Here is a 12,757-nt window from a genome sequence, read left to right as displayed (position 1 = left end):
GGACGACTGAAGTTATTAGTAAGACCGTTTCGAGTACAATTTTATTAGAGGGGTCTTTGTTTTTTGGTCCAGATGTGTTATTCACACCTAATGTAAAGAAAGTCTGAGTACATTCTTAAAACCAACTCTCGCAACTTCCCTAAAGGTTCTGATATATATGAGGCTTTCAAGTTACTAGGCCAAGCTATCTTTACTGTGATGCCGATTTATGGAAAAAGATGGCTACCACAGTTTTTGCAGCAAAAGATTTTAGAATCACGGTTTGAATGTGGATAACTAAGAGAGCAATTAAAGATTCAACAGGGATTGAAGCATTTCTCATCGAGATACAATAAAGGCTTCATAATCGATTTACAAGATGTGTTCTTGAGACATGCTTTTGATATCACACTTGGTATTGTGGTCGGTATAAATCCTGCCACCCTTTTTTACAACAGTTAGGCCCCGGGATCTTGTTGATTGCCTTCAAAAACATAACAATTCACTTGATTTACATACTTAATTTTTAAAGGTGTAATATCTAAAATATGGTGGTAAATTTTGCGCTGGATGAATTTGGGTTCGGAGAAAAGAATCTCGTATACAAAGAAAATTTTGGATCATTGTGTAGCACATTTCATGGCATTAAAGCGAGAAAAATATCGTCACCCCACAAGTGAGGATAGTATGTACATGAAGATTGTTAGCAGCAGTAGTAGTTCAGATGAAAGTGAAGATGGGCAGAATGAGAAATTTATTATGCAACAATGAGTTATGCCTTAGGATAGTCTGTTTTTTTCCTTGAATAAAATAAAAAACAACTCTGCAATAAAACTTAAATAGGAGAAAACTACCTAAAAGAAAACATACCATTCTGCTGATATCAAATTCAACAACTTCTTCTCCTTTAGGAATGAAGTTTATTCAGCGAAATGATGTTTTCCACTTGTGCATGCAGCTGATAATCAATAAGGGGACAAACACATTCAGAATCATCAACATCCTCCTCGTCATAATCAGGGTCTGGATTGATCTCTTTCATCTTATTCTTAAAAATATTACGAGTTTGCTTATCATCAGAGTGGAAGCCTTCTACCACGTTATGATGTTCCAAATGGTAGAATATAAGACATCCCCCATCAAACCAATACAGTATCATTTGATCAGAGAAACTGAAGATACGTGTAGGACAGGCATCAGTGTGGCTAAAGTACTGAAGGAAAGGATTCCGATAATCTTCACCGGGATCAAAACTGTCTTCCTTCAATCTAACATCGAAACTCTCCTGGTTTTCCCATTCTTGGTTGACCTTGTCCTTCAATATATAAAATAGAATCTCAAAACGATAATGACAAAATTTATTGGAGTCTGTCCTATTTATCAATCGCTTTGCAGAACGTGCAACACAAGGATATCCTTTGAACTCTAGAAGATGATGACGGATTTCTAGATAATCATCCCTTTTTAACGTCGATTTCAGAGAATTACATTCTTCAGGAAGTCTAATGAACTGAATTTTTTCATTATGAATGTCGAACGAAAGCAACATTTCAATCTTATTACCATCAAGACTACCAGTATGTGTTGGTCTCCATAAAAGATCACCTCCACAAATGGAGGCGGATCTATGATCCTTTTTCCACAATGTTGTCACCATTTGACTTGGAAAATGGGAGTATCCTGGTGGTGGCAACAGATCACTAGTACTAGTAACTACCTTCCTCCAAAAACTTATTCCCAATGTGAGAACCATGCATATGAACCCCCGGTCACCTTCGCTTGTTGAAGTTGTATAAATAAGTACAACCTTATATTCTTGTGACAATGAATCAAAACCAAAACCATGACACAGATATTTTAATGAACCCCCTCCTCCACCAATCTTAGGAATCAAACAGGTGAGATTAATAGCGCGTTTGGTTCAAGTTTTTGGACGTCCAAGAATTGGATTTCGAGGGAATCCGCGCAATTACCCCGAACCAAACGGTCCATATAATTTGGTAATTGGATTCCTGGGTAATCCAATTCCCCCCAAAGCCTTCTTTTTCATTGCATCCCTATACCAATGGAATGCAAACTTCCGGGAAGAAAAAACAAGGGAAAAAGGAAATTACGAGGCTGACCCTGTAACAAAACAAAATCTCGTTTTCACATTTCATTTCTAAACTCGAGCGACGGGGAGAAGAAAAAAACCCCTAGAGAATCCATGGAGATCGACAAGGATTGAACTGTTAATCGTTGATTATTCTTCTACTTCGACAAGAAACCATATCATATTCTAAAACAAATCCATCTCTGATTTCGAGGGTGCAAAATCCATATCTGATTTTGGAGATATAGGGTTAGGTAATTCCTCACCTCTCTTTGATTTTTTTGATTAATTCTTCTGATTTTTTGATGATTTCAGTTTAGTTGGTTGTTAATTTTGTTTCTTAATTCTTATCCTAATATATACTATCAATTGCCGTCCTCTACTGATTTATGGGTTCAGTTTAGTTGGTGGTTAATTTATTAGCTTGTTGGGTGTTTGTCAAAATGCCCAAAAGAGAAATAAATCAAGATTTTGAATGAAAACTTGCATTAACTATAGTTTTTTATCTTGTGTTTGCTCAAAAGATACATGTTGATTTGTGGTTAGCTGAAGTTTCACATTTCAGGGGATTATATATATGTTAGGTCACTGATATGAGTTTCTGCTGTATATTGGGAATATCTTGTTGGCTTATTGGTCATACAACTTACCCCAAATCATAACTACGAGCGGTAGTTCAACTGGTTATTGCAATGTTAACCATTCAGATTTCCAAAAGGCGTATCACTCCAGCTGTATTTGATTTTTTTTGATTTTCTGATTTAAGCTTTTATTATTATTATTTTTTACTTTTTTTATTGAAGCTTTACTGTATTTGATTCTTATGTCGCCAAACCGTCCAAATCCAATAATACCAATACATGGTCAACCCCTCGTTTAACACGGCTCGACATAAGTTGGTCATTTGTTGGTCATTAGTGATAACAACCACCTAGTAATTTATGTCGTTCATCTATCTACCAATCCAGATTCAAGCAATATGTTGTTCATCTATAGCTAACGTTTTCTGTCTATTTTTCACATATAGGTCATTGTTGTTCTACTACCAGTTACACAATCAAAAGGGCATTTCGATTTGCTTTAACTTTTCTCGTAAGTACTATTATTAGCTTTCGTGTTCTGTTTTTCTTGTTGAGTCTGCACCATAAGACATTACTTTATACACTCGTGATATCCTCGTAAAGAACAAGTACGATTACACCTAGGCTACTATTACACAATCAGTTTAGAATCATTGATTTTGATTGCTTTGCTGTATTCTGTATATGTGCATTATATTCTATCTGAATGTAGCTTGCCTCCAACCTGGAAATACTGTACATGTGTTTATTATGCTTGACTGTTCTTTTCTTATGCTTGTTGAACTCAGACCAACTTCCAGTATGGCTCCTCTAGTCTTGACAAAGAAAAGAAAACTAGAAATGATGAATGATAATATCAGAACAACGTTGGATGCTGTAACTTTATTTTACGTCTACTTTTATTCATATGTTCTGCGTTATCAAAGTTGCGTGTTAAGATCAAATGATCGTTTTGAAATGACTACTGTACGACTGTGGGTGATGCAAGATTAAGTTTACAAAAGCGACACAAATTGTAAATCGCAACTTCGCCTCGATAGACGTACTTTTCGAATACTTTGCCATAAGCTGTCCACAATAAGCGGACTAGAAGATAATAGGAATTCTGATGTTGAAGAAATGGTTGCGGTATTTTTGTATGTAATTGCACATCACCATAAGAATAGAGTTGTAGGGTTTATGTTCAAGCGACCTGGAGAAACCATTAGCAGATATGTAAACACGGTATTGAAAGGAGTTATTAGACTTCAAGGGGAGTTGCTTAAACAACCAGTTGCAGTGGCTACAAGTTCTGTTGATGAGAGATGGAATTGCTTCAAGGTATGAACTCAAACTTTGATGTTTCATGTCTTTTAAGAATATACCCCGTATCCTTAATGAATCAGTAATACCTTGTTTACCTGTAGAACTGCCTAGGGGCATTAGATGGAACACATATTAGTATCCATGTGGCAACCGAAGACAAGCCTAGGTATCGTACAAGGAAGAGCTCGATTGCAACTAATGTATTATGTGTATGCTCCCATAACTTGGAGGTTATATATGTGTATCCTGGCTGGGAAGGTTCAGCTGCCGATTCTCGTGTTCTTAGAGAAGCAATATACAAAAAGAATGGCTTAGAAGTTCCACAAGGTAAGTTCATTAGTGTATTAAAACTTAAATCTGTGGATTAATGGGTGTTTCTAGTGTTCTGTAGTGAGATAATGATGGTTTTGCATGCTGACTTGTCTAGGTTACTATTACCTTGTCGATGCCAGTTATCCGAATAGTGGAGGATTTCTTGCGCCTTTTAGAGGCCAACGTTATCATTTAAAGGAATGGGGGCAAGGTCGTTTAGAACCAAGGACAGCTGAAGAACTATTCAATATGAAACATTGTAGGGCTAGGAATGTGATTGAACGCGTTTTTGGATTGTTGAAAATGATATGGGCAATACTTCGGAGTCCTTCATGGTATCCAGTAAACATACATTGTCGTTTTATCATTGCTTGTTGTTTAATCCATAACCTTATTAGGAGAGAAATGCCTATGGATGAATTTCTAGAGGAAGACAATTATGAAGATGGACCAGTTAATTTAGTTTCTCCTCAAGAAAGTCGAATGATAGAATTTGTTGATTCCTCAGATTATTGGGCTTTTCAGAGGAAAGAGTTAGCTGATCAAATGTGGGAAAGATGGACTGCACGTAGACGTAGACGCGTAGTTAGTTAAAAAACTTTGATTTTCCTGTATTAGTCTACTTTTTAATAACTTTCGTTTGTTACTGTATGTTTATTGAACTCCATTGCAGTTATAAGGATTTATGTTTGAAAAACAAGGATTTCGTTTGTTACTTTGATTTTCCTGTATTAGTCTATTCTATTTCATACTTCATTATTTTATAATTGTGAATCTCATTGATGCTTTCCCTTTTTTGTTACAAAAACAAGGTGATATTTGAGGTATATTTTTCTTCCATTTTTCAGTATTGCTTCATTTTATCATGTGTTTGGAATACATTCGTACAACTTATAATTGTTAACTTATTTTGTATGAATGCTTGTAAACAGGAAATTAATGGCACCTCATCGGAGTTGGGTAGAAGCTGAAGATAACGTATTGGTTGATATATTGACGAAACTTACGCTCGATGGCAAGTGGAAAAGTGATACCGGATTTAAATCGGGCTACTTGAAAGTTATTGAGCAGAAACTAACTGAGAAACTACCAACTTGTGGGTTAACTACTACCAACATCGATTCTAGAATCAAGACTTTGAAGAAACATGCGATGGCCATCAATGAAATGGTAACTATTGGCAGTGGGTTTGAATTTGATTATATCAACAACAAGCTTGTGTGCGAAAAAAGTTTATTTGATGATTGGGCTAAGGTATTTTCGAAACTACTGAGTTATTCATTCATGTTAAACTATATGTCAGAGACTGTTTTCTTCTTATTTCATAACATCTAATCCATAATAACTAAAGCGGCATGTTAGTATAAGTAGCACATGTCTTGTAATCAACTGTTAGGTCCAGTTTTTGTACCCTCCTCCAGATAAAGCGTGGAACATTTTCAACTGTTAGGTCATGTATAAGTAGCACATGTCCTGTATAAATGTAATCCGTGTTGTTATGCAATGTTAATTACAGTTTAGTAAGTTCTGAGTTAGTATCGAAGTTGTTCTGGAGTAGATTATATAATGGTTTAATGAATGTAGATGTGTATGAATCTGTGGTGGTTTTATGTATGTTGTTGGATTCATGTATGAGTAAGTTTTTGTTTGTCACCTAGTATGGTAACAAGTTTTTGTTTGTCGCTTTTGTTCTTGCAGTCTCATACAAATGCAAAGGGACTGTATGGGAAAGCATTCCCTCATTTAGATGCATTAGTTGAGATATTTGCTGAAGATAGGGCAAATGGTAAAGGGGCTGCTTCACTTGCTGAAGAGCTAGAAGAGATCGAGAAAGAAGGCGAACAAGAAAAGGAAGAAGAAAATGATCAACAACAAAGTAATCAGTCCGAGTCAAACAGTGGTAAAGGTAGAAGGAAAAGGGTACGTTCATCATCCTTTGACATTGTATCGGGTGAATCAAGTGGAGATTCAAATGGCCTTAGTTTGATGGCTAATTCGTTTAGCAAATTTGTTACGGGTACACTTGATCACTTTGAAGCGGTTCGTGTGTCCCTTACTCAAGAAGACGATGTCAATAAACGCTTGTTTGAGGAGTTGAATAAGATAGATGGCCTCACTGAAGATGAGGTGATAGATGCCGCATCTATTATTCTCGATTCATCTACAAAAACAAAGGTTTTCTTCGGCATGGGGGAAGAAAAACGATCCAACTATGTGAAGAACAAGATTCTTAAGTAATGTAGCTTATGTTTGTGAGTGATGTTAGGAGGAACTACTAGAAACAGTACTTTTTAGTCCTTGTTGTTTTTGGTCAGAGAATGACAACAGTTTTATGATTGTGATGACAGTTGTTTTCATTACTTTTCAGTCCTTGCTTATGACGACAGTTGTGACTATACAACATATGTTTTAGTATTACAACTTGTTTAGAAATTTGAAATTCAAACTTTTAGAATTGGTTTGTTCTTAGCTATCAAAGTTTCAAAGGGAAGGAAGGGTAGTAAAGTGATTTGGCATTTATTGATTACCCTGTAATAGGATTATGTCAACCAAACAATAATATTTGAATTAGGAATCTCATTCTTAGGAATCCAATTCCTGGAATTGGATTACCTTGTAATTGTATTCCTAGACTCCCAAAAACTTGAACCAAACGCGCTATAAGTTTAAGAAGAAACAGCCGCAGACGGAGAGAACAACAAAAAGAAGAACGAATGGGTTCTCCTGTAGAGATTCATTTCCCCATTTCCCTTTTAACCCAGTTCCTAAAATGACTCTGTTAGCCCCAAGTTGACAAGTGTCGAGCTGCATGTTAACTTTTATAGCACCATAAGATTGAGACAAGGCCAAATTTTCGATTTTGGCAATACGAATTATGATTCAAGCACCCTAAAAGTGAAAAAGACGCTCACATGTTCCAGATTTAGGCATTCTAAGTACAGAAATTGGTTAACAAGTACAGTTAAACCCGAGAAAAAGGAACGTACTGCTACAGGACTATAGTTGAACCCCTATCAGTCTCCCACTGATACAAGATACAGTTGCACCTTTACGTCTCTGATCCCAGCAGGATACTACGTACTTGATTCCATTTGCTGATCTCACCCACAACAAAGAGTTGCTACGACCCAAAATCACAGGCTTTGATAATAAACAAATTTGTCTCACACAGAAAAGTCTATCAAAAGGATAAATCTGTCTCCCACAGATAAACCCTAGGTTTTGTTCCGTTTTCTGATAATAACCAAGGTAATCAGGAACCAATCAATCAATCCGGTCTTATATTCCCGAAGAACAGTCTAGATCAATTGATTACCTCTTAACAATCCTTCTTGAATACAAAAGCGGATTATCAAGGAATCACGAACAGTGAGACGAAGATGTTCGTGACTTCTTTATCTTACCTATCGGAGAAACAAGTTCTCAAGCCAATCAAATCGATTTTACTCGTACGATAGAAAAGTAAGATCAGATCACACAACTACGATAAAAGTAGTATCGGTCTGGCTTCACAATCCCAATGAAGTCTTTAAGTCGTTAATCCGAATTTGAAGAAGAAACTCAAGGGTTAATGGAGATCGACTCTAGCGAGCGCACTAGTATCACACAGACGTGTGGGGATTAAGTTTTGCTCTAGATAGATGTCTCCTATATATTGCCTTTCAAATCAGGGTTTTTGCTTAGATATTAAGCAAACTCTATTCACCATTAGATGAGACCTGATTAGATCCAAGCTAATATTTCTCAACCGTTAGATCGAAAAACAAAGCTTGTCAAACACACTTTTTGTGAACGTTTTCCAAGTTTGTGAAAACCTGCCCAAACATGTACACTTATGTTGGTTCAACATAGTAACCAAAAGGCAACCATATGAGCTTATCATATTGACCGGGTTCCTCATTCATCATAACTAGTTCACTTGACTTCAAACGAACTAGTTAGAGAGTCATTCAATTGCTATGAGATCTTATGTAACTACACAAGACACAATTGAAGTAAGATGATTCGATTCGATTGAATCGTCTCAATGAACATTATAGCCACGGTTTTCATTAAGCATTCCTTAGTAATTTAATGTTTATGTCCAGAGCACATCTTTAGATCATAACCTCTTAAGTTCACAAACAAGTTCGCGGACTTAAGCATCGGTTTGAGTTTTCCAAAACTCAGCAGAAAATCTCGGGAAGAGAAGTTCCGCCAGTTCGCGGACTTAACAGCAAACGAGTTATTTGGAAATCCCAACAGAAATTTTCGGTTTGAAAACTTCCGTCAGTTTGCGGACTTGGTTCGCGGACTTGGCAAGCCAATTCCACAATCCTACTGATTTCTCTTTCTCAACAAAGTTCAAAGAACTTCAGTTCAAGGAATACATGGTTATGTAATCTAAACTCTCATTTCAATCATTGAGACATTCTCAGAGAACGCTATCCTAACCGTTATTCACAGATCGTCTTCAAGTCAGAGGAATTCTCAACTTAGTGATTGAAAGATGAAGATAAACCTGATCAAAGCAAGATGCTTTACCAGCACATGAATTTCGAGAAAAAGATAAGCATTGAATACTCATCTCGAAATATCAAATGTGTTTGATCTAGTCTATATAGCATACGACTTTTGTCTCATAAGAAGTAGGAGATAGAATAGATAGACTTTTTAAGTGATAGATAAGTTCAAGTCTTCACATACCTTTTTGTTGATGAAGTTCCACGGTTCCTTGTGCAAATCTTCGTCGTTGTCGTTTAATCGCCATGAAGTCCTTGATCTTAACTATACTTTTCCTATCCTAGTCCGAGACTTAGCTAATAGGCTAGAAATCAAGACTTATAGTTTTGATCACTAACATTGACAAACATGCTTGATATAGCAACGCATGCGAGGTTGACCGAGCTATGCTCTAACAAAAAGCGTCAGAGATGTCCATCAACAATATCACGTTTACCGACGATGACATGATGGCAGAGGAAGGACATAACCGGGCCCTACACGTCACGTCCCGTATCAAGGACGTAGAATTCAAAAGGACTCTCATCGACACAGGAGCGTCCTCCAACGTTGTTACTCTCAGGACGCTCAGGATGACCAATGTATGGCCAAGTGAAGTCGTGCGACTATCCACTACGATGATTGATTTCGAAGGCAATCAAACCAACACATATGGGTATGTCAACCTGAATCTTTCAGTAGGACTCGTCCAGTCAAAAGTAAGGTTCGAGGTAATTGAGAAGGATCCAGATTATCATATGATACTGGGAAGACCCTGGCTCCACGACAATAGAATCGTTCCTTCGACGTATCACCAGTGTTTTAAAACCATGATAAACTGAGAGATGATTCGCATCGCTACATCGTTATCTCCCTACGCGCCGATATATGGCATGGAGATTTTTGAGCCAAGAAAGGGCCCACCAGCTACAACCGACAAGGCTCACCACACTCCGCTACCAAACTGGACATCCATTGAAGAAAGTGATAGCCTTGTACCGCTTCATGGAGAATCCCGGTCTCACGTCGCTCTTCCAAAAGAAAGACACGCCAGCCTCAATTTACCAAACCAGAGTCCGTCTTGCACTCATAACAAGCGAAGGCGGGCCTTTATCATGGGTCATGACGAACAAGGGAAAACCATATATCAGAGCCGCTATTAGCAATTAACAGGGGAGACTACCACACAGTCTCTCCGCCCAATGGAACGCAAACGGGATAACGAGCCACAAGAGGAGGTACCTGATGCACCACGACAGCTACAAGACGTGACCAACTCTACCATGGACGAGCTTGATATTGTTAACATCGGGAGTGAAGAATATCCACGACCAATCTCGATCAGCTCGACTCTATGCGGGGACGAACGTGTAAAGCTGGTAGACCTTCTCAACGAGTATCAAGACGTGTTCGCATGGACATATGAGGAAATGCCCGGTTTGGACGAGAAGCTGGTCACACATCATTTACACGTGATACCCGGATCCAAACCAGTCAAGCAAACACCGAGACAATTCCGGCACGATATGGAAGAACATATTAAAGTAGAGATCCAAAAATTTCTAGCGGCCGGGTTCATCAAACCGATTCACCACCCTACCTGTCAGGCCAACGTGGTTCCAGTAAAAAAGAAGAATGGTCAGATCAGGTGATGTGTCGACTTTAGAGATTTGAACAAATGTTGCCCTAAAGACGAATTTCCGCTCCCCAATATCGACATGTTGATAGACGCCACCAGTGGGCACGGTATGTTCTCTTTCATGGATGGATATAGCGTCTATAACCAAATAAAGATGTACGAGCATGACGCGAATAAGACGGCTTTTCGAACCCCTCTTGGAAACTTTTACTACACGGTGATGCCCTTCGGTTTGAAAAATGCTGGCGCAACATACCAACGCGCCATGACTACCATTTTTCATGATATGATGCACAAACAAGTCGAATATTATGTAGATGACATAGTGGTCAAGTCCAAAACCCGGGCAGCTCATGCGGAAATTCTGCGACAGATGTTCAAAAGATGTCGCGAATACAAACTGAAGATGAATCCGTTAAAGTGTGCTTTTGGTGTTTCTTCGGGCAAGTTCCTAGGTTTCCAGGTGATCGCCGCGGGAATTAAAGTCGACCCATCCAAAACACAAGCCATCCTTACAATGCCACCACCGCGGACCGTGAAAGAACTCCAGAGTTTCATGGGTAAAATAAACTACATTCGCCGCTTTATACCCGTATTAGCTCAGCTGGTGGCTTCATTCACCCCCTTACTGAAGAAAGGAGCAAACTTCATCTGGACCACGTTACAACATGAAGCATTTCGGAAGATCCAGCAAACGTTATCCTCCCCAGCCATCATGAGATCTCCTATACAAGGAAGACAGCTACACCTCTACATTGCTTTTAGCGACACTGCCGTCGGAGATCTCCTCGCTCAAGAAGACGCCGAAGGAATTGAACATCCCATCTACTACTTCAGTCGAACTTTAAGAGATGCCGAACTCATATATCCCAAAGCAGAAAGGGCGTGCTTGGCCTTGATCCATTCCATCCAGAAATTCAGGCATTACCTACTTTCCAATAAAGTGGTACTGGTATCTAAGTCCGACCCCGTGAAGTTCCTCCTCTCAAAACCGGCCCTGATAGGAAGACCGGCCAAATGGCTCCTCCAAATATAGGAGTTCGATATAACATGCGTTTCCCCAAGAGCCATCAAAGGGAAAGCAGTCGCGGATATACTGGCGGCATTCCCAGGATAAAGTACCGCAACACTACAAGAGGACCTCCCTGGAGACTTTCCGGAAGTCTCTTTCGTTCAAGAAGAGACATGGCTGTTGTTTTTCGATAGCTCCGCTACTCCTAATAGCGGTACTGGAGGAGCAGGCGTAGTTCTGGTATCCCCAGTTGGTGAAGTATCCTCGCACTCCTTCAAGCTAGACTTCCCCTGCACCAATAACTCAGCAGAATATGAAGCCTTACTCATCGGACTGTCCTTGGATAAACGAGCTGGAGCCACATGCCTGGAGATAAGAGGGGACTCTAAATTACTCGTCAACCAGGTGAACGGAGTATACACACAGAAGGAAGTAACCTTGGCCCCATACAGAGCTGAGGCACAAAAATTGCTAAACTACTTTGCCGATGCAACCATAACACATGTTGGACGCAGCAGCAACCGGCACGCCGATTTCCTAGCTACGCTAGCATCAAAACTGCAATTTGAAGTTTTTGAGGAAACCCTAACGGTAAAGAGACGAACTGTAGCTTCAACATGGCTTTCGCAACCCGAAGAAGATGAAGCCGACTGGAGAACGCCAATTATCCAAGAGCTTAGTAGCTCTCTTTTTCACGGAAAGGTCAGTCTCAAAACCCTACAAAACTTCTTCACGCTTCGGGGAGTGTTATACCATCGAAACCCATACGGTTCCTTGTCAAGATGTCTCGGAGAAGGAGAAGCGCAGCAACAGCTCAATCGCATCCATGATGAAGTATGCGGACAAACATTAGTGGTGAGACTCTATCGTCGTTTGCAACGCCTAGGCTACTACTGGCCAGAGATGGAGGCTCAATCTCGTTTACTTCAAAGAACTTGTCCCAACTGTCAAGCACCGCCGCATCAATTAGAAGTTTTTAATATTGGTCACACTGGGGACCGGCGGAAGCCGTATATCAGTTACTTGCGCGACGGAGTACTCCCCACCAATAAGAAGGATGCGACCAAGATAAAACAAAGATCAAAGAGATTCGTACTCCACGAGGGAATCTTATACCGTAAAATCTTTGGAGGAAGTTTGCTACGGTGCTTGAACGAAGCAGAAATTCCAATCATGCTGAAAGAGATGCACGAAGGCGAACATCAAGGAAAACAGAAGTTATTTCTTCAGATACACGAGAAGTATTACTAGCCAACCATGGAAGATGATGCGGCTGTTTTCGTCCTGAGGTGTAAAAAATGCCAGATTCATGGAAACCTTATCCACGTACCGTCGACTCCCCTACATTCGATAAG

General features: G+C 39.4%; 1 protein-coding gene across 1 annotated transcript; it reads left to right on the top strand.

Moving 5' to 3' along the window:
• The first annotated feature begins 4,368 nt into the window (after positions 1–4,368).
• LOC113296094 lies at positions 4,369–6,507 on the top strand. Its single transcript, XM_026544432.1, has 4 exons — positions 4,369–4,604; positions 4,668–4,817; positions 5,202–5,523; positions 5,968–6,507. Exons 1-4 carry the CDS (start codon positions 4,369–4,371, stop codon positions 6,505–6,507), a joined length of 1,248 nt encoding a protein of 415 aa, XP_026400217.1.
• The last annotated feature ends 6,250 nt before the right edge of the window (positions 6,508–12,757 follow it).

The sequence above is a fragment of the Papaver somniferum genome, chromosome 7, assembly GCF_003573695.1.
Source record: "Papaver somniferum cultivar HN1 chromosome 7, ASM357369v1, whole genome shotgun sequence".
Taxonomy (NCBI): domain Eukaryota; kingdom Viridiplantae; phylum Streptophyta; class Magnoliopsida; order Ranunculales; family Papaveraceae; genus Papaver; species Papaver somniferum.
This window is presented reverse-complemented; position numbering and strand designations above follow the sequence as displayed.